At 32.6% G+C, this 24,004-nt stretch overlaps 2 protein-coding genes across 2 annotated transcripts in view; one reads left to right on the top strand and one right to left on the bottom strand.

The window, feature by feature from the left end:
• Nucleotides 1-310: 310 nt before the first annotated feature.
• Nucleotides 311-16,261, top strand: LOC129229460 (ADP-dependent glucokinase-like). Its single transcript, XM_054863774.1, is given in 6 exon segments — nt 311-860; nt 3,153-3,315; nt 3,317-3,446; nt 4,448-4,585; nt 11,419-11,689; nt 13,216-16,261. Coding segments are annotated over 6 exon segments (1,509 nt in total). The 5' UTR covers nt 311-450; the 3' UTR covers nt 13,613-16,261.
• A 5,629-nt stretch (nt 16,262-21,890) lies between these two features.
• LOC129230375 (ATP-binding cassette sub-family C member 10-like) overlaps nt 21,891-24,004 on the bottom strand; it is a 93,546-nt gene continuing 91,432 nt past the window's right edge. The window contains exon 18 of the mRNA XM_054864773.1: nt 21,891-23,239. Within this exon, the coding sequence (XP_054720748.1) occupies nt 22,991-23,239 (249 nt within the window). The 3' untranslated portion in view covers nt 21,891-22,990. The remainder of the gene's footprint in view (nt 23,240-24,004) is intronic.

Consider the following 24,004-nt stretch of genomic DNA (forward strand, 5'->3'; position numbering starts at 1 on the left):
CAATCGTACCTACCAAGTTCATTTCATTTGTACACAATTTTACCTTTTTTTGTTTGTTTGTAAAAAAAAAAAATCAACAGTAGTCAGAGTAGAAGTTTGTAACTCAAACTTTTAAGAATGTAGCAAAAATCTGCATATTGATTTTCGTCTAAAATGCAGCTCAATTATAGTAGTTTTAATCCGTTCATTTGTATTAAAAGACTTCATTTTATTACAGAAGTTAGAAAATAATTGAATTTGCACGATTTAAAGCCCAACGATTTTAGAAGAAGAAGCATCGCTTACAAGTGATTTGTGGGAAAGTAAACATTTCACTGCATGTTGTTTTGGCCTTCGCCGCTTTTTTCCTCTACAAACATTATTCCACGCGTTTTGTTTACGCGTAAAGGATGATGTGGTACCTTGCTATCAATAATTTGATTAACATTTTCCATCTGTGATACATTTGCGATGGTTGTAAGAAATAAGAAGAGAAAAGATAGGGGAAAAGAGCGACGATTGCTAAATGTTAAATATAAGAAAAATATTATGCCATTAGCTACTAAACTTTCTATAAGCTCCGTTATTTCTATTACAGTTATTTTTTTAGCATATTTATATAATAAAAATGTACGCGATAATGGACTTCTGCTGTTAGAAGAAACCCTTTCTGGCCTTCTGAATGAGGAAAAATCTGTAGCGGTGAATCCTGAAGCTAAAGTTGCTATTGGCTTTGGATCTTGTTTGGATATTGTAGTTCAAAGTAACGAAGTTGTTTTTGATCAAGCACCCGAAAATCCAGAGCATTTCTTTTCTGTTTCGTCAAGAGAGGAGTTTTTGAAAGTGTTTGCTTACTTCTACCGTCATGGAGCTGCAGCAGAGTAAGAATTTATATTCATCCTTCTATTACAACTTTAAAATAAATTGTCAATAGAAAATGGAAGCGAATCAATTTTTACATTATCACTTAAAGATTTTTCTCATGTCCTCAATGTATACTAGTCGGGTGTCCTGCAAAAAAAAATGTTGTCCATATAAAAAAAAATCCTCCTCTAAAATGTTTTACTGGTTATGTAAAATTTTATTGTGCTTTACCAATTACTTTTGAGCAACAATGAAGAACTCCCAGAAAATATTTGAAATTGAAATCTTTAAGATTTTATTTCAGGCTCTCTTTTACTGTAATTTTAGGGAATGAATGAAAGTATTGGACCAACCCTAGGAAATTTTTCAACATTAAAATCCTATAAAGGCCTTTTAAGCTATCTTTGATGACATAAGAAAAACGAGGATCCATTTCGATCCCCCCCCCCTTTTTTTTTAAGTTATAAAAATGCAATGCGACTTTGGAAATTTTTTTAAAGTGAAGGTCCGACAATGCATTTTTAAGCTATGTTTGGTGATGTTAGAGGAAGACAGAGAGTTTGGGTTCTCTCTCTGTAGTGTTTTGACATTGAGGCTCGAAAACTGCTATTTTTAAGATATCTTTGGTGGAATTAGGATGAGAGATTTAAGAGCTCACACTCTTAACACTCACAAGCTCAAATGAAGTCACATTTTAAATATATCTTTAGCAACGGTAAACAGAGGAGAAAAAGAAGCTTCTGTACGAAAAATTACTTGAAATTTAAGTCTATTTTAGGCTTCTTATCCAAGTTAGGAAGGAAGGGGTGATATAACCAGTTTTCTTTCTGAAAATGCTCAAAATTTAAATTTTAAAAATAAAATTTTTAATTAAATTTGATGAGTGGGATGTACATGGACAGGAAGTGTATTTTCCAAAAATAATGGTTTAGAACCACATTTTGGGATCTCTTTAGTCTTGTCAAGAGAGTGGTGTTATAACGTTTCTTTTGAATTTGCTGTTTGACCAGAGGCCATGGCTTAACCTCTGCTTTATCCATCAAGGCAACATTTAATTTTTTTTAAAAATTTGACAAAAAATTTGCAGCTCTAGGCACAGACAGATCCCTTGTCCCAGGTTTATGTAGCATTATCATACAAAAATTATTTTTGGATCTTTAATTTACTATACTACAAACGCTTTATTCAAAAGGTTGTAAGGTAGCTAATTGTATCTTATTGATGATTTTCTAAAATTTATACTCCAAATAATAAATGGAAGCAAATAATTAAATATTTATTTTTAAAAGCAAGCCACCTTTAAGAATTAACCATCTTTTGCACAAATTTTAATTTTTACTAAAATTTTGATGCTTTGATTAAGCAAATAGTTGTTGGTCACTTGTATCTGAGGAACACTAATGTTTTGCAGAACCCAGGCTGAAGACCTCTGTTCTAGTCCATCCTATGAATAAACACATAGCAGAAGAAAAATTATGGAAACTAAAATTGCACTCATTTTATCAAAATTAGCTCATTAATTTTTAAATGTTGTACATAATGATTTTCCCCTAAAAGTCTTATGTTGTTCTTACTTATACCCAGGGCCTGATTACCGCACAGGCCTACTAGGCCTGGGCCTGGGGCCCCCTCTTCCTAAGGGGCCCCAAATTACTTAAAGAGTTATGCATAGCATTACAATTATACGAAAAATACACACATTATTAAAATAATAGCCTTCAGGGGGCCTCCAAATTATTGTGGGCCTTGGGCCTCACTTTTAGTTAGTCGGGCCCTGCTTATACCATTCGGATACCTGATCCTGAGTAGCTATATTACTCAATTTAAGGCAGAGAAGTATGGCTTCCGTATTTTGATAACCAAGTGGAAGTCTGATTTGACTCAGACAGCGCACAATGCATGGCAGCACCATCTATGAACTTTTCGATAATTTATAACCAAACAGGAAGCAAAACAACTCCTGGCTTAGCACCGCCAGAAGTATCGATTGACTTGGATGATTTTGTGACCATATTTAACACCCCTAGTCACCATTAATGAAGAGGCTGTACCTTCGACTGTCTAGAATCGTACCTGGGATGTTCCAGTCACGTCCGATGCTTTACTGGTCAGGCTACCACAACCATTTCAAGTCTTATAGCATCTTTAATGTCTAATTAATTGAATGATCTTTACTTAAAATTTCATGTTTTATATCATATGTTTCTATTGTTCTAAATTGCTTTTTGTATGTGGAATGTGGGCATCAATTGCTGTAAAACATTTTCAACTCAAAAATTAAATTTTTTTTAACTTGCTTTTATTTGTAGAAGATATATTTCAAACTCTACTTTTTTCAATGAATTGGTGGAAATGGCAATGAAAGCTCCAAGTGCTCGCTCAATGATTGGCGGCAATGCTCCAGTAATGGCAAAACGATTTGCCAAGGAAGGCTGCCAGGTGCTGTTGGGAGCTCAAGTTTCAGAATCTCTACAAGAACAGGAACAGTTTTCAGAAAAAATTACTGTTTCAGGGCCCATCAGTTAAAGATGATGATATTCATTTATTGCTGGAATATCCTGCTGGCCAAAGATGGGGACCTTTTTCTCCACCCAGGGCAAATCGGGTTAGTATATTTTAATGAAAGTAGCCATTTTTCATTGTACAGTCAAGCCTCGTCAATTTGAACGTGCTTATTACGAATTACTGCTAAAAGTAAACTACATTTGTGACCCCAGCCCTACTGTATTTACATGTAATGCTATTTATTGTTTTTTGGATATAAGATAAGAGCTACGGTTAAGACAAAATTAGTATTAAAGGTATCTTTGAGTTTGTTTTTAACCAATTTTGACCTGTATGATCCTTTTTTTTCCTTTTAGGTCCATTTCACGGTATTTTTGACATTTATGTAAAGTTTGTAACGTGATGTTTTTTGCCAAAAACTTTTTAATTTACTGTTTGATTTGCAAATTATTTTAATTTAAGTTGGTGTGTTGGTAGGAAAAGCTCAAAATAAAATAATATGCTAATCAAACAGTAAATTAAAAAGTTATGGCAAAAAAAAGGTTACGTTACAGACACTACATAAATGTCTAAAAAACTGTGAAATGACCCTTTAGAATTACTTAAAGTTGAACAGTTTTTCATTTTTTATAGCAATATTAAAACTCATCTAGTGGTTAACAAAACTACCACCAATGGCGTACATAGTACTCCTGTGGCGCGGGGGGCACAAGAGGGTGCGAGGTTTGCAAGCTCTGAAAAAATACACCATGTTATTAAAATTATTTTATTTTTAAAAATCTAATGGAGGCGGGGGGCACCAAGTCTACGTACGCTACTGTCTACCACATACTCTTAAGAGACAAAATAGGTATTAACCTCTTCCAATTATACTCTACTGAAGAAAATATTTATATAATTTTTTATTACTGGCATTTTTTAAACAGTGATCTACCATCTCAAATAAGAAAGAAAACAACTTTAGACTACGGTGCTCTGCTACTTTGCAGATAATTGATTGTTTAACATTATCAAACTTTTTTTCTGGTGTTATTAGTATTGTTTACTTTTACGTCATTTAAATTTTTGTTCTGTTTTGTGATGTGTTTCATATTTTTCAGTTTTATTGTTCATAATGATCATGAAAATCCTAAACTATCATCAATTGATATGTTTATCCAGAAAGTGAACTTATACAAACCAGATCTCTTGGTGATAAGTGGTTTACATATGATGGACAATTTTCCTATGCCAGCAGGTGTGTATTTGTTGTGATTGAAATTTCTGTAATAATGTATCTATTGTTGGGGCAAACATAATCTGGCAGCATTGTAAAGGCTACACAAATCCTAATCACACCATACAAAAGCTGCCAAGTTAGGTTTGCCCCAACTATAGTTTTTGTAACTACTACTTACATTAACTAGTAGCTAATACTTTACTATGTTTTAAAATTTTTGTTTTATTTATGGGCTACTGCTTGACCCTGCCCCCCGTTCCCTCGCTAACCCCCCTGAACTACAAGCAGTTTCAAAATGTTAGTTATTACTTTTTAAATTGTATTTTGACAAATGTAAAAATTCAAGCACATGATGATTTTTTGACCTCAAAATTAGAAATTCTTGTGAAAATTTTGTTAAAAAATGAAAAAAAGAGGAACAAAATTAAATTTAAAAAGAGAAAAACATTGCTATGGTCGCTGGAATAATCCTAGTCTATGTTGAGTTGAATTTCATGACTAATTTTGTCTTAACTCTTCATCTTTAAGTAATTAGCATATTATTATTACGATTCAAGGAGGGTGTATTCTGGTGTTCTGGTTGAACATTTCAGAAATCTGGCATGCATACTTAAGGGAAGATTATCTGCCATAGGTGGGTAAATGGCAGTATGTGCAGAAATGAATTTTCTAGATATTTGAAGAAACATTTTTTGGATTTAATTCTAACAATACGGAAATGGAGGAATTAGACATTTTTTTTCCTGAGTTAACCAATAAGCAAGCTTGTGCAATAAAGCTAGTGTACAATAAATGACAAAAATGCAAAAAAAAAAAAAAAAAAAAAAAATCAAAAAACACATTGAATTTCAATTAGTATGGAATTCATCCCCTTCAAAAATGTATAAATAGTAAAAATGAGCAAAATTGCAACGCTAAGCATAACTTTTTTCTTGTTTTAGTTTTAATTGTAAACTTTTTAATAACCTAAAGGAATTTCATAATACCACGATGTAGGATTTTATTAACAAAAAATGTTTTGCTAATTTTGATTAGGTAATAAATATGATTAAATTATTTTAATCTGCATTAGTCAGAGATCATTTTATTATCAATTTCTATAAATCAGTAAAAAATTTATTGTTATTTTTCTTTTAAAAATGAGCTGATGTGTGCATCACATGACTTCCTTTTACTCCAATTTAATGTCATTTTCTCATTACTGGGAGTTTTGATATGATTCAATAGTTTACTCTCTAAATATCACCAACAGTGGCCAAATTAAAACTAGATTTTAAAAAAAATCACAAAATTTGTGATTTCGACAAAACTTGGCGACCAAAACACTGGCGATATATCGCCAAGTGTCCGCCAAATTATAACACCACTTGAGTTTACATCGAAATTAGCAATGATTTCCCACCAAAAAGGGGGCAAAACACCCTCTTTGGAGCATCCGAATGCAACAAAAAAGGAAGGTGCATAACTAGACCCTACTAGGAGTCTACATACCAACTTTCAACTTTCTTGGACATTCCCTTCTTGAGTTATGCGACATACATACGCACATACAAACGTACATACAGATGTCACGAGAAAACTCGTTGTAATTAACTCGGGGATAGTCAAAATTGATATTTCGGGTGTCTGTACGTTCCTAGGCACATATCCATGTGTGGTCGGGTTGAAAAAAAAACTCAACAGTCATTCGGGAGTGAGCAAAATGGAAATTGAGGCCGATTTTTGGGTGAAAATTTTTTCGCGAATACAATACTTCCTTTTTTTGTAAAAGGAAGTAATAAGTGCCCCAGGGGGGAAAAATCAACTTTTTAAAATTTATTAGTCCTCATCTCACAAACCTGCACTCTACCTCATCAGAGTTTTCCAGTTTTGTACCAGATAAATTTTGAGCCCAGTGTCCTCAAAAATTTTAGTCCGGACCTGATTGAATTCTAGTTTTTAAACTTTAATTTCCCGTTTCTTGGCACAATCTATTTTTATTTATCATTAATGTTAAATATTTTATTATTAAGCAAAATTATAGGGGTACAACTCCACTGCATCATAGCAATTACTTTTTGTGTCAAACATAGGAAAATTTGTAGATTTTGATTTTGTCCACTTTTTCTTATGCTATAGACTTCAATAAAAAATAGAACCATAACAAAATAATAAAACAGCAACCCTGCTTCTCATAAGGTATAAACAGTTTTTTATTGATTAAAAACAAAAGAAAATTATTAGAAAACTTTCATAGAGTTAATCACACAATTGTGAGCTTCCAAATTTCTATTATAAATAATATGTTTATTCTGTGATATTTTCATTGCAATTTTTTTGAAAGCTCAAGACTAAAATGCTAGCAGTACATTATGGCCCCTAAAGTCAGAACTACAAGCAATACACCAGGCAGCCCAGTTATCACATTTGAGACTGCAGTTTTGTTCTTATTAGAACTCATCAGTCTGGATTAGTGAATAACCGAGCCAGAGGTCATATCATTGAAGCTTAGAGTGCCAACAAGCTGGTAATTTATTTTATTAGCGAGTATCTGCAGCATGGTGCAGTTCGACTTGTGAATTGAAGGCTAAGCTTGGAAGGGGGGGGGGGTTCCGATGCCAACAAGATTGGCTCACTGCCTGTAGGTTGTTTATTTTACATGCTTGAATTTTCCTTTTTTGCAATTTAGGCTGTGTAAAATAAACAACCATACAGTCAAGGGGGGTGCCTCTATTAGCACAAGATTGGATTGTTTGTTCCTTTGTCTTAACTCTTTGTCTTTAAGTAATTAGCATATTCTTATTACGATTCAAGGAGGGTGTATTCTGGTGTCCCGGTTGAACATTTCAGAAATCTGGCATGCATACTTAAGGGGAGATTATCTGCCATGGGTGGGTAAATGGCAGTATCTGCAGAAATGAATTTTCTAGATATTTGAAGAAACATTTTTTGGATTCAATTCTAACAATACGGAAATGGAGGAATTAGACATTTTTTTTCCTGGGTTAACCAATAAGCAAGCTTGTACAATAAAGCTAGCGTACAATAAATGACAAAAATGCAAAAAAAAAGAAAAAAAAATCAAAAAACACATTGAATTTCAATATTTTTCTATTATTAGTATGGAATTTTAAACATTTGTCTTCAAATATCTCAAAAACTCATTTCTGCAGATACTGCCTTTATCTTCCTGCGTCAGAACAATGTTTTATTATTTTTCATAATTTTTAATTTAGCAATAGTTTAAAATAATCTGTTAAAGTAAAGTAATTAATGCAATATACCAGTATTTTTAAGGACATTTATGTCCAATGCATTTTAAGTAAGAACTTTGTTTACCTATAAATACTTTAACATTTGTATTCTAAACATTGTTTAGCTTTTACGTTATCAATACTGTTAATCTTATCTTGAATTAATATTGAAGGTTAAGATACATTATTTTATGATAGTCTTATCTTCTTAGTGAAGATACTGATTAGAAACAGGAAATTTTGTTTTCAAAACATGAAGCTTTTGTTATTAACAGATTAAAATTATGCTTTTTTCAAAATCTTTAAGCTTCAAAATATACATTTAAAATTACAAATTATTGAAACTTGAGATTTATAGTAATGAAATACAGGGTGTTCCTGAACTCTTGGGCAAAACTTTAAGGTGGGATAGTAGGGGAAGCTGCTATACCCACGGACAAAATTTACTTTTCAATTTTTGCTGGTCTATGGGAATGGATAATCGATCAGAAATTTTTTCTGGCAGAATCTACAACTTATCTAATTTGGAAATTTTTGTCAGGTGGAAATCTCACTGCTTTCAACTTCAAAAAAAATTTCTTAAAAACCATCTTTTTTGTCCTTGGGTACAACACCCCGTTCACCCCGCGGACAGGTGCGTTTGTACCCATGAACATACAAAAAAAATAATATATAAATAGGTCTGAGGAACTCAATTATACTCAATAAATTTTCTTAAGCCTTTTTTTTTTTTTTTGAAATAATTCAAACATCCACTGAAAATAACATTAAATAAAATATCCAACAGAAATTAAACTTTGAAAATTAATCGCAGACTTTTTCCCTTTTTATTTAATTTCCCTTATTTTTTGACATCAGTGAACTCTTTAAAAAGTTATTACTCTTAAGAGAGTTAATGATGTTATGAAAAATTAATATGTTTTTAAACAAAAAAATAACTAGATTCATGATATTATGGCTCTCTATCTACCTACATAATAACCTCAATTTATATGCAAATTGAAACCTTTAACCAAAATTAACCCATTACAAATATACTCACTTTAGATTAAACCAACAAAAATCTGTAAAAGTCAACTTCAAATGAAAACAGGTGAGATTGACGGTCTGTAGATCCTACAACAGGTGGGGCTTACTTCAACACTATATCTTCAAGCCCTACTTCAAATTCTTCATCATTGTTGAAAGCAAATTTCGGACATTGATTACAAGGCACCATTTTGAGGTACTACTTCTCATTGTAAGAAGACTTGCGTGTGACCCAAAGTCCCAAGGAGACTAAAAATTGCCGCCCATAGTTACATATGGTTGTGTGTCCTCAGGTACAAAGGTACACCATTTTGGTTTTGCAAGCCAGTCACATCGACAGGACCACAGTATTACAACATAAGAAATCAGAAACAAAACCTTCAAAATATAGGGAATCATGATAACTACAACAAAAATGAATAATATAATCCATAACGGACAAAAAAAAAAGAAATTCCTTATGTTTTTTTTACTTAGATCCGACTAAAACCGAAAAAATGTGATAGAATCTTAAATATTCGTTTGATGGCGTTGAAACTTCCTGGGGTACCGGAGAGGGTTGTGGTACACATGTTGAACCCCATATAGGATCTCTCTTGATGATACCCAGAATTTCCCGACAGACGTCCGTAGGTACAACCGTCGGTGGGTACAGCAGCATTCTCTACACAATAATATATAATGGCCAAACTAAGGGTCCCAAATGTCTTCCGAAGGAGTTAGGTGCCATTAAAGTTTAGGGTCCAAAATTTCAAATGATCGTAAAAAACAGTAACATCGGCCGATTCGTTGCGGTTTTCGCTAAAATTATTCTTTTTATCAGTGTTTCCTTGAAGATAACTTTTGAACATGTAGTTTAAAAAATCCCAATAGAGGGCGATTTAGACTTTGGAGCAACAAACAACTATTTTTTACCGCTATTTTTGAATCTCATTGATTGTTTTCTAATACTTAGACTTAAAACTTAAAATTTAAGCCAAAAATCTAAATTGTTGAGAGTGATTAAATAGCAGAAACTAAACTGTCTTCAAAGGTTGAAATACACTTTGTCACAAAAACATGTATGCATAGGAATAAATTGAGCTGCAACCAACCAACTTGGCAGGAATGTAGTTTGGTAAGAGATGATTTAAATTTCATCGCCAGTGACAAAAGGGTAAATGAGATGTGTACATACAAGGTGCGCAGATAGGTACGGTTGAAAGTGTGAAAGTTTGTGTCAAAGAGCACTTCAAACGAAACTGTCAAGTTGTAAGGATGCTATTGTAATTCGGATAACCTTTTAGAGGTATAGGAACAATTCTTGGACTTTTTAAAGGAACATACAGTAGGTCTTAGAGAAACAGGTTGGTTGTGCGCGCGTATTTGCCGCCACCTTGGTCAGAGAGATATGGTAGTAGCTTATTGTAGGTAAAAAATAAATGAATCACTCTATTGTGGTTTGTTAAAGCATTCTAGAAACATAAATGAGCCCGAAGATAGCACATCATAAAGTGGCCACCACCACATCAAAAAGGTCGCTAACATTAGTTCCATGCCGTTTAACACCTTCCAAGAAACTGATGATACCAAGAAAACAATGAGTAGACTGAAAGACGCTGGTTGGTATCTCAAACCGGCGTCCATTGCGATGGATTGGATTTTCGATGCACTTGATTAGCTGGGTTGTGACAGATAGGAGGCATGTTATCTTCAATGATGAATCCCGGTTTAGTCCCAGTGGTCATTGGTAACCTATTTCATTCCATATTACGCCGTGTTTTGTCTTGTATAGCTGCTAGAGGAGGCTATACAACTTACGGTTTTGTAACCTTTATCTTGTCATAACTTTTCAATAAAACAATCTTTTATTCTGAATTTGTAATCATTTCCTTACATTGTCATAGGCCATATCCATTTTAAGTTTTGTGAAGATTGCTCGTTTCCTTCTAAGTTTATGTTTTTTTTTTTTTTTTTTTGTGACAGAGTGTATTTCAACTTCTGAACACAGTTCAGTTTGTGCGACATAATCACACCCAATGATTCTCATTTTGAGCTGAAAATTTAAGTTTAAGACCAAACATTAGAAAAAAACCTAATGAGATTCAAAAGTTGAGGTAAAAAATAGTTGTTGGTCACTCCAAAGTCTAAAGCACCCTCTAACCGCATTTTTAAAACTACATCGCCAAAATTTATTTCCAAGAAAATATTGATAAAAAGAATAATTTTAGCGAAAACCACAAACGAATCGAATAAATTTTCCATTTTTTATGATCATTTGAAATTTTGGACCCTAAACTTTAATGTCGCCTATCTCATTCGGAAGACATTTGGGACCCTTATTTTTGCTATTATATTTTTTATCCTGTTGTGTACTATCACCCCTTAAAAATTTGCCCAAGAGTTCAGAAATACTCTGTATACACATTCAAAAATTTGATTCTTAAGAATTTATACTTCCCCCTACTCTTCTAATTAAGAACAAAATTCTCTTCATCATTTTTTTAAAGAAATTGTTTGGAAAGCACAACACAGCTAACCAATTTATTGCTCATTATAATATTAATTTGAAAAAACTAACAAAAAAACTAAGTTTTTATTTATTTTTAGATGCCCAACTGAAACAGCTGCAGAAAGTTCAAGCATTAATGGCAAAACAGCCTAACAATGTGAGAATTCATTTTGAAATGGCATCTTTCAGTGATGAAACGCTTCTAAAAAATCTTGTTGAAAATATAATTCCGTTTGCCGATTCTCTTGGAATGAATGAACAGGAGCTCCCTAATTTGTACCAGATGATGAAATATGGGAATGTAAGTTTACTTGCTGAATCTCGCCCTAGAATTGCAGCTGTTTTAGACCAGATGAGGAATGTATTCAAGTAAGTAGCTTTAGATAAACAAATAACCTTTGTGCTAAAAAGGAATATAAGAAATAACTGCGTTAAAAAACAAATTGTGGATTACTGCAGACACGTGTTTCAGTGTTCCAAGGAATGCCTTTTTCAATGCAAAAGAAATGAGCTATGGATGAAAAGACATCGGACTAAAGCTACACTTTTTGTCGGATAACTCAATGAATAATGATTTTAATTATTTTAACCATTCCAATATAGAACACTTGTTTCTTAGCAATTTGTTATAAAAAATCAAGAAGTAGTCAATAAGACGGTTGATAATATGATGTCGCTTATTTATAACAATTTGTTTAATAGTTGTTATTTCGGCCACTGCACAGCTCCAAATTTATTATCTTTTATCAATCGCTGATGATTATTGATTAGATAAGATTTGATATACAGTAAAACCCCTCCTAATGGACACCCCTCAAAGGCGGACCCCCTTCTTATGTGGACAATTTTTAATTCCCCGATTCCAAGGCAAATAACATTATTAAACCCCTGTCTTGTGGATCCCCCCCCCCTATTGCGAACAAAAAAATATGTCTCGTTAGTGTCCGCATTAGAGGGATTTTACTGTACATGATTTTTATTAATTTTGTTTTGTGATGACAATGATCCCATCCTGGTAGTTATTTTACCCTTGGAAAAATCCTACTTAAACCCTTTTGGGGGCAATTACTACCAGGTTGGGAACCGCTGATATAGAATCTGTTAGAGCAATAGCCTCAAGTGATTTTTTTTTTTGCCATTTTTAAAGAAAGCTAAGATTAGAAGGGATAGGAGTTGGGTTTTCAGCATACTTTTGATTGATCTGTGGGGAAGGGAAGAACCTCACAAGACCAAGTTTAAGTTTGTTTCTACTAGCCAGGTGGGAATTTTTCAGGCTGACTTTGGCTGCAATAGCAAAGAAAGGAATCAGTCCTAGATGGGGCGAAACCAAGTTCAAATAATAGGAGACATGATTGCAATTGCATTATATTCGATTCCATAGGCGGCTTGAACGGGGTTGGGGGAGGGGGCAGCTAGAGGAGCAGTTGCCACCTTATTTTCAAAAGTAAAGGGGCTTCACCCCTTCACTTTTCAGAGTTTAAAATTAATGATTGATTGAAAAATGATTTTTTATATTGTAGATTTATATATTTTACGAAAGTAAAAACTAAAAATTCCAAAGAAATGGGCCGTTCTCATCATGTTTCATCAAAATGGAACTTTGAATTGGAAGGGGAAAATCTTCGATGGTCATCCGTCCCAATTTTCGAGGCCATATTCCACATTTTTTGGAGGTTATAGAATCATGTTAAACAATCTTTAATATAGCCAAATTTTCAAAAAAAAAAACAGCTGCTGGGACCATGCCCCCTAACCTCACACACTCTTTTTGATGCACCAGGCAATGTCCGATTCTGTGGTGTACCGTGGCACAGTATAATAGCGTTTTACTGTGTGGATGTGCATATATATTGTGTGTAATTTTTCAACACTTCAAAGAATTTTTACTCTTCTAGCTATCTACAAGGTACCGAAGAAACTTCAGGTCGTCGAAAACTAACCAGACTGCATGTACATACTTTAGCGTTCCAAGCTTTTCTTGTTAACAAAGAATCTCAGTGGAAAAACACAAAAGCAGCAGCAGCCAAGTCTGCTCTCACCGCCAACAGGCATACATGTGGATCTGATGAAATCAATATAAAAAATGCCAAACTCATAATGGATGATGCTTTTACATCCAGTATGCAACAGGATTTCCATCGCATTCCATTTGAAACTAAACAGCCAGTCTCTTGTTGGGATGAAGATGACTTAATGTTTTGTGTATCGCCTGTGCTAGTGTGTACAGATGTCTTGCAGACTGGTGGAGGAGGTGATAATATTTCTTCAGCTGGGCTAGTTTTACAAATATGAAAAATTGTTTAACTTTTTGATCAGTACTTCCCAAAGTGTTGATATCCATGTGCCTAATCAAAAATTTTGTTTTTGAAATGTTTGTAGAGACAGTTAAGCATTGTCTCAGAATTTTTAAAAACAGCAGAACATAAAAACCTAAACTGCTTAGAAATGTAACCTGTCACCTCAAAAACTTGATAAAGAAAAGTTTTGAAGCTTAACCATGTGAGGCAAATGCAGAATATCAATCAAAGTCTTATAAAAGTTCAAAGGGTACAAGCAGGCTAAGACTTTACAATGGCCACAACTCACAACAAAGCTTGGTGATACAATAGTTTGGTAATTGCTGATCTTTTTACGTTTTTATATTGTTCATTCGTTGGTAAAACATTCCTTTTTTGTTGTGTCATAGCTACTTCATGGAAGGACCAACATTTAAAAATAAATTTCTGTTCCTAGTTGATGAGAAATCAGTGAAGCCCGTGTTAAAAAATATATTTATTCTTTTGGTATCAGATTTAATTATAGTATGAATTCAGTGATTTAAAAAGAGAAAATTCGTTATGTTGATTTTAACAGCAGCATATTATGGGACTAGATCCCAAGTAAAATTGGACAAATACATTTTAGGGCTATAACAGGGGTAATAGTGAACTCAAGCAAAACTTTCTGAAGACAGTGAAATTTTTGGAAACTATGAGAAAGCTAGCCCCCCCCCCCCTGTAAAAACTTTTCAAATATGCATGCAAAAATCATGGGGGAAAAACTTAAAAATCTTTTTTTTTTTTTCAAATGATTTTTCAGTTTCTAAATGTGTTGTCGGCTCAAAATTTTCGGAATCGGCAGCCCAGAACTTTTGAATCACAAACACCCCTGGTTTATAACTGCCCTTTCTTGTGCCAGCCAGGCTGGCATTTTGGGTCAGCTGCTTCACTTTTCCAACTGTGCAGTAATTTGGTGCGAAGTCTGACTTCCACAGTACACCATGCTATAAAGAGCTGTTTATAGTGTGGGCAACCATTCCTAGCACAATAACACATTTGCACAAAGAAAGGACAAGGACAGGAGAGATAAAAACCATCTATGCCGAGCCAGGTTTTGAACCCGGGAACTCCCCATGACAGTCCAACTTCTCTAGATCACTAGAGAAGGCAGTCGGCTATAAGGCCCCTTTAATTTTGTATATTCAAGATCCCTCCTCCCCTACACACTCCCCTCCACTTACACAGTACTTAGTCAATTTCATTTACACTTTTAAGATTTTAAAAATCATTATTAATTTTTAACCCATCCTCTTTAAGAGACAGGGGGATGGGCAGTCCTAGTCATTAAATTTGTATACCTACTATAATTAAAAAAAAAGTAATCTCTTTTACACCCGTGTGTTACAATAGAAAATGTTAAATTACAATCGCTGCTTATTATTAACTAGAAAATCGCCCGTCAGGGTATGACAGGTCAAAATTGCTTCTACATTTGAACAAAGCCATTGCCTGTTTGGTGATATTTTGATAGTTGAAATTATAATCCCAACTCCAGTGGATCAATCATAAATTCTAGTAGATAGTGTTCATTGTTGACCACTTTTCGTTTCTTCATTCTCCTAAAATGATTCTTATCAGTGAAAGTTACAGAACAGAATGAATCCAGTTCAGCCTTGTCAGAATAAAACATTTTCGTGCAGTGCACGTCAAACATTACCAAAAATGTTATCAAATTAGCAGGCTGTGGTGTGAGCTTTATTGTTGATGAAGTCAGGAGCGCTACTCAATCAGTGAATTCGCTGTTATATATATATATATGAGGATTTGTTAAAGTAAATTTGATTTCTGTAAAGAACTACAGAAATACTAATCACACCCCGGCAAGGAAAGCGACAAACTTGAGAGAAAAAAAGAACATTTGGGAAAATCAAGGTTTTTACGCAACAGTAGTTTTAAGTGATTTAGTCTCAAAAACCACAATGCCCATAAAACAATTATGATGTGATGTTCACTGGTTAGTTTTTGTTGTCTAAATTAATGATAAGTACTTCAAGTTCAAAAATATTTCTCTAAATAATGAAAATTCAATAATGTATCACTATTTATAAAATCCTTTTGAAGCCATCTTGCACCATTTATGTAAGCTAACTTAGTGGCAAGAAGGACCATCAAATTTTCGATTTTAAACCACTAGTTTGTACTCCCCAAATTTTAAGCTGTGTCTCTTTCCATGTTGGGGTGCAATATTTTGGACATATTTACTCAAGAGAGTTTAAGTCAATGAGTTTATAATAATAAGAGAATTAATTTAATTTCCTTTTCAAATGCACCTCCTGGTAGAATACCGGAGTGTATACAATTTGGTCTGCATTTTATGAAGGTTCTTATTAGTTTTGTTTTAAGAACTTATGCAGGTTGTGAGAGAAAATTGGACAAAACGGGGGGAGGGGGATGTCCTTCCTTTGCTGTGCCTCTGCATTGAATAGATGTGGTCTTGTTGCCAGGAGGATCAATGCAAACTTTTAAGTAAATGCAAACTCTTGAGAAATTTAAATGTGTTTGTTTTGTTGAAAGTTGTAAAATTCCATTTTTTTTCACTACAATTTTGTATTTTTTTAAAAAATATTTTTAAGTTAGTATAATTTTGTATTTAAAATAATTTAATACATGTATTGAAACTAAATTATTTTATTGACATGTGATTTTTACATTATTTCTCTTCATTTAGTTCCTAAAATTTCATGAAAAATATATTTTTATATTTACCCTAGATTTTATTTACCTTAAAAAGATATGTTGCTGAATTGTTAGACAATTGCATTCATATTTGTAAATCATTTTAATTCTATTATTGTTACACATGAAAAATGCTGCCTTATGTAGTGAGAATTAATTCAACAAAAGTTACCACCATTTTGTGTTTCAAAATTTTATAACTATGTTTTTAATATCTTTGTTTATTAAAATGTTTTTAAAACATTGCATAAGGTATGAAGTTATGTATCTCAGCTATGCAGAAAATATTAAATCTTTATAAACAAGTTCTGAATTTCTATTCATTTTCTGTGAATCCATTTCTTTTTTAATATATTTTTTCTTAAATAAATTACCAAAATTTTTATAATATTACCAAACAGACTGAGGTGCCCAAGTGGAGGGAAGTCTGTAGCAGAGGTAATTTGGGAGGGTTTTGATCTCATTGAGGGGGGTATCCTTCAGAGAGGGGGGTGGACACCTGTGAATTAGATAATAATACCAAAAGAAAATATAATAAAGTGACACATACAATGCAGAGTTTTATTCTGTATTTTAAAATAATTAAAATTAACGAAAAAAAATTGGAAAAAAGTGAGATTTATTCAAGTTTTGTTTTATACAAAAGAAACTAGTTGCTGTAATTAAGATTAATTGACATATTTTAATCTACATATTAAAGATGTAGTCCATTTTAGTGAAAACTCATTTTGCAAAAGCCCTAAAATAATTTTGTAAGAAGTTCTTATAACTTTTATTACTAGGCATATTTTATTAAATTATTGTGTGATGTGGATCTATAAAATAATAATAAAAGGAAGAGATAACACAGTTGAACCCTGATATAACGAATTAATAGGGACCGAAACTTTTATATGTTAAATTGGGGTCATTCGTAATATCGGGAGTGAAAAAAAAATAAAAAAACTGCACTTATATCTTATCTTTAACCCCTAATAAGCAACTGCGCAACAATATCCATAATTAGAAAGTGTACACTTTTTATTCAGCATTTCACGACTAATTACACACTACTTAATTTGAAATTTTAAACTACTGAGTAACAGATATTTGACATTTTCTTTGATACTTGACTCGAACTAGTTCACTTTCAACTTTAAGGAGAGAAAAAAAATACTGTGTCATTTGCAGCCTGCTGCATGAGATATGTTTTTAGTTTCCAAGCCATGTAAAGCATTTGAAAAAGTAACAGTTTTAATGGGAGTTTCATTATTGCTTTCTGCATCAGAATCAATATTCTCCCTTGCCCGTTAAAAGTTGCAGATTCTAAGAAAAGTGTTTTTATGCTTCGGACAATTTGGATGTAACATTTGGAAAACAATCCAATATTTACTGAATCAAATTAACAAAAAAATGTTTTTGAGTAATTCGTTATTTTGGGGTTTATTATTCGGTAAATAGGGGTTTTTGCCTTCATTTTAGTCAGGGAAAAAGAAAAATTCGTGAAATTCGCTAAATCGTGAAATTTGTTAAATCGAGGTCAGACAGTAATTTGATGTGTAATTATTCTGGAAGAAACGGTAAAAGTATGTTGATGTATACAAATTGCAATATTTTAAATGCCTTATATAATCAGTAAGAACCCTATCCCTTTCAAGGTTATTAAGTTCACTCAGTACGTTTTTATAGAATATTTCTTTAGTGTTAAAAACTTAGTTTCTAAATTAATGAGTTATTGCAGATAGTAAGCAATATAAATAACTCAGAATAATTGTATTAAATTTGGCATATTAAAAAAAAAACAATAAATATCTGTTAGTTTGCTGGACTTAACTCATAAATAGTTACAAATTGTAACAGTGTAGAAGCAAGATATAGTAAATTCATAGTGCTTTAGGTAGTTCATTTTAGCATTATGATTTTCCAAAACAAAATTCCAAACATTATGTAAGGATGTTTCAAAAATGACTTATATTTCAACAAATAAGAGTTAAAACATTTTTTAAAATACTTATTTATTAAATAAAAATATCTTCACATTTGAATTAACATTAGACAAAAAATAATAAATAACATGATTTTTCAAATGTGTTGTTGAAGGATCTTACACCTAGTAAAAATATCATATAAATTATTAGTATAATTTTTTCATTAGAGGGCTATAACCCCCTGCTTATTATCACTCATCAATACCTGGGCACAGCAAGCAATTTCATTCAGGACACCATTTAACGATCCAAACTTGCTGCTCTCATTCAGGACACTCACCAAATACTAACTACAGCCGACTCTCGATAACTGGAATCCCAAAGGGACCAACTTCGAGGCATTGGTAATTCAAGTTATGGAAAGTTCCCACAGCCTTCTCAAGAGTTATGGGCCCAACTTTGAGATCAAGTAATATTCAAGTTATAAGGCTTTGAGTTATCAAGAGTGGACACAATCATTTATGCATATATCATCATAGGGTTTCAGATACATACAGTCGGACCTCGATATAAGGTCCCCTCGGGACTTCACGAAACTGACCTTATAACCGATTTATATATATATATTCATTGATAAATAAAAATATAATTCATTAAATCATTTCAAAATTTAATACTTTCAAAACCATCAGTTAATTAGGTTATTATAGTTAAATTGATTTGAACCAATTCAAATTTTTGGAATCAATAAAAAATTTTGAAATTATTTTTCAAAACTTTTATTTAGAGTAAAGCTGCATTCAAATTTCCCCAAGCAAACAACTGATGTGCAACTTACCTTACTTAAAATTGTCATTAATACAGGACTAATGTGTTTTTATTTTTTTTTATTTAAACAAAATTGTTTCTAATTATTTTCTGAAAATTTCTTCAGCTTCTCATGATTGGGTAAAAGAGTGCAATATGTACATGCTGAGTGCCCGCATTACTGCTTCATATTTAAGTATCACTGTTGTAATGCTCACTTGCTACTGCATTCTGTGCACTACCTGCTACGTTAATAGGAAAAACGACTTTTCACTTTTTAAGGATCGAATATCACAGTGAATTCTTGGAAGTGAATCTGTTAGGCCCTGAAATCATTCAAAGAAATCTGACAAAAGTGACCTTAAAAGCGATTAATGTATTATGACCTGACCATATATCCGAAAATACATGACATAGAATTCCTATTCAGTGAGCCGGGACTTTAGAAAAGTGACCTTATATGCGGGGTGACCTTATAAGCGGGTGACCTTATATCGAGGTCTGACTGTATTTTTAATCATTCACAGAACTAACTGGAATTCCACAATTCAGACATAGCACTTTTTTTTTTTACAGCGTTAATGCTTTTTCTTAACTTTCAAAAAGAAAAAAAAATATCTTCTATTTTGCATTGTTATTTCAGCACAGTCCATAGAGCCACTCAATCCTATGAAAATAATAAATGTTTGCCTGTACTCTATGATGCAGAAAATCATTAATGCTAATGTCTTTTTAAAGTTATTAACTTAGGAAAAACAATTTCCCTTAGCCACATTGGAAGGTTATTCAAGCTTCCTATGAAAAGCAGTAAAATAAAAATATTGGCTAATGCATATCAACATTATCATATTGTCGCCACAGAGCAACAGTAAGATATCAAATCCCAGAAAGAAAACTCAGATATCTTACTGTTGCTCTGAGGCAACGATATGCTCTTTAAATGTCTGATATTTAGAAAAGATAAATGCAATAATATAAGAAGAGGTATTTGGTGCAGGGATTCTCAAACTTTTCCTACTTGCGGCACCCTTTGAAGAATTAGAATGTTCTCACAGCTCCCTAATCCATCTCTATTGTTTAGTGAGTGCACTAAATAAGGCCTTCCTAACGTTCACAACCTAATATCGCTCATATTTGTTACTGAATTGGCTCCAGCTTTTGTATATTCATCAAATGACTTATAAAAAATGAGAACAAATCTAAGTGAATATTATGTTTTTCAGTAATTTTGACAATGAAATGCGACTTGATCTTAACAGAAATATGGGTCCATAATAACAAAAATTTTCGATAAAAGCCTTCCTAGAACCGCAACTTTAAACACGTTTTACTCAAAACTTGAAATTATCCACTTACATCCCTTTTGCTTCTCGCTGCCTCATTTGATAACTTCAAAAAGATTTCTAAAAAGTGCATGTTTTCTTCCATGGAAAAGAGAAAGATCATCATATTCGGGACAACTGATAATTTGTGATTTTCCAGTTTTTTATTTTTTAATTTTTTTAAATTATTTTTTTTATTTTTGAAACCCCTGCGCACATATGTGCAGCACCGGATCATATCCTCAATCCGATACTCCAGTCGTACATTATAAAGGCACCGGAGTGCTAAAAAAATGACCCATGACTTTAGTGGGCTACAATCTATTTTTTTGGGCTATCAAATCATGGGATAAATAATGGAAAGACATTTTTCTTTTTCAAATAGTCAACTAGATAAATTGAGCTTCAAGAACTTTTAACCAAGAACTTAATAACTTTTATACCATTAAACTATAGTGAATTGCGAAGAAATGAAACTTGCTAAAAAAAAGATCAGTAATCATATAAAATAAGATCAGGTGACACATCACACTTTATGTGGTAATTAAAAACTGTTTTTTGATAACGCTTTATCATCAGTTAGGCTTTTTGAGGACAACGAAGCCGAAATCCAGCAAATTTTTGTTGTGCCACAAAAAATGGGGTGTCGGATGATCTTTCTCATCTACATGTCCTTTTTTTCCCCCACCCAGATTACATGTATATATTCATACTGCGGAAATGTTGCGGCACCCCTTGCCTCTTTCTACGGCACGCCGGGAAAATTTGAAAATTTAATAATAAGCAGAGACTTGTAAAAGTCAAAATGCTACAACAACAATCTTAAATGAAACCTTTCCCCCCTTTTTAATAGTGTTGAATGTTTTGTTTATGCTTCAGTAAAATTGAAATTTTGAAAATATGTAAATTCAGGGCCTGATTATGGCAGTATGGGACCCTTGAGCAGACATTTCATTGGGGCCTCGTTTAAATATTATTTTGACAATAAGAAAAAAAAATGAAAGTATAGTACAGAATTTATAACACAAGATCCAGAACACTGAGAAAACTCCTCAATTTTCCCCTTATTTAAAACAAAATACATATTTTTGCCCATTTTTGATGGTGAGATTATTTTTTTCAAATCATCAGAAAAATGTTTTTTTTTTTTTTTTTTGGATACGGTGTATACACACATATGATTTAAGAAATTTAGAGAAATACAGGGTACAAAGTTGGAGTTCTCACATGCATGGCAAAATTTTCAAAATTTCTCCTGAGCGAAACCTGAAAAAGACACTAAAATCTGGCCTTTCCTCTATTTTATTCCAACTGAACACAAAAGAAATGATTGCTGATTCATAATGCTGTAGCTAGTAACAATTGTTTGGGGAGACTCACCAAAAGAAAAGGTGGTTTAAACAAATTTACATTATATCTGCATTATTTTTTTAATTAAAGAAAAACATCTTTCAAGGTACTGCATCTCCTTTGTCCCTCTCCCCAACTACAGCACTGCTGATGCATTCTAATGCATTTTTTTTAGTTGTATGAAGGCTAACATATAGGTGCAAAAGTGATAATATGAAAAATGCAGAAACGCAGACTCAGATTTACGAATTTTCTGTATAGTTGAGTGCATGGAATGTAGAGATTGTTTTATTAACTTTTTAAATGACTGTAATAAGGCTACAAGAATTTAAAAAGCAAATTTTCATTCTTATTAACTTAATGTAAAATAAACTAGTATTGTGATTAAGAAAACAAAACCTAAAATCGTGTTTACAAAACAAATTCTTTTTCATACCCTACCATAAAAAATCGAACTTTTCTGCTCATAAACAAAATTTAAAAATTTTGTTTTCATTCTTTTTAAAGTTTTCATTTCCAAAAACTGGGGTAATTTTTTTTTCTTTTCAAGTCTTGTGAATGTTTTAAATTTTCTGGCATTTAAATGGTTCTTCATTTTAATATTTCCAAATTTAAAATCATTTTCTTTAACTGTCTTCTTTTCATTTTCACATGCATTACTATTTATTGTTCTGATTCAAGTTGTATAAACAATCAGCAAACAGCGTTTTTTTTTTTTTTTTTTTTGGCTATCCAGAAAACCGGAAAATTTAGATAGTGATGGTCCCGAACTTCCTGCATAATTGATTCTCTACTGTATCAAAAAAAATTAAATTTCTTCCAAATATCTGGACAGATATAAGATAATATAGGTACTATGATCTAGTAAAACAGCACTGCAATGTGTCAAGAACACAAATTTCTCCTTTTTCAAGTCAACCATTGACTATTTTCAAAAAACGTCGTCAAAGAAAAGTAAACTTGCTGTTATAAATGCATAAGAAGATTTATCAGTTTTCTCAAATACTAATGCATGACCCTGGGCATTTGCCATAATTGCCGCTGCAGTAAACATGTCCATGTCCAGTGTAAATTATATCTTCCATTTCAAAATTCAATTTTGTATGTAAATGGGTTGTTGCAGTTTATAACTTTTTTTATGTGTTTTCCATTGAATTGCCAAATTCTCTACAAACCTTCATATATTTTACGAACATTGGCTAATGTAAGCAATAGACATTCTTGCTACTTTACATTAACCAAGTTCAATTGAGCACACATTTAACAAATAACAATGCTTTTTAAGCACATTCAGTTGTTTGTCCGATAGACGAGAGAGTAAAAAGCTGATTTAGGATTGGATAACAGATCCGAAGGCTGGCCTATTTCCAAAATCTCTCCCTCTTTCATGACTAGAACTCTATCACAGTCCATGACACTTTCTACACGATGAGCAATGATTAACACTGTGGAATGTCTAAATGCCATTCTTACTGTTTGCCTGATCAAGCTGTCGGTTTGGTAATCGATGCTTGCTGTAGCTTCATCCATGCAGAGGATCTGTAGAAAACATATAAAATGCATTCAAGTTTTATAATTTTTTTTTGCATTTTAATTAAATAAAATTACACTTAAAAACATTAACACATTCAATGAGCTAAAAGGGAACCCTTTCCTCAAAACAACTTGTAAGTACAGTGAAGCACCGTTTAAACGTTTCTCTTTTATACGTTTTTATCAATTCTACGTTTTAAAAATTGGTCCCTGCAGAGTCTAATACACATTAACCTATAGATATTATAGGTTTTTTCATTTGTACGCTTTTTTCGTACAGTCCCTTCAAAAACGTATAAACAGTGTTTCACTGTATAAGGAATGTGCACCTCGTATGGATACTACAACAAGAAGTTCTAGAACTCTTTTCCCCAGCTTGGTGGCCCCCTAAAAATTACCCCCTTGTCTTTTTAAGGGAGGGGAGGGCACCCAGCAAGGGAAAAATTCTTATTACAGTAAAAGGCCAATATAACGCACACTTTGGGATCAGAAGTATTGCATTATTAAGAAGATATTGGTATTATATGGTAACTTTTCTAAACCATACAACTTATTGTTTACTTCTGACAAGTTGTGTGGTTTATTGAGAATTGTGTTAGTTTCCAGGGCAGAAATTGGGCTTTTCTAAACTATACAACTTATTCTTTACTTATTGAGAATTTTGTTACATTTTGATCAGCAGTTTTCAAGTATTCTACTGTATCTATATTTTTTGAAGACATTATCTGCTTCTGCTGTATATCCACAATAGGTTCACTTATCTTACTTTAC

Source organism: Uloborus diversus, chromosome 9 (genome assembly GCF_026930045.1).
Source record: "Uloborus diversus isolate 005 chromosome 9, Udiv.v.3.1, whole genome shotgun sequence".
Lineage (NCBI taxonomy): Eukaryota > Metazoa > Arthropoda > Arachnida > Araneae > Uloboridae > Uloborus > Uloborus diversus.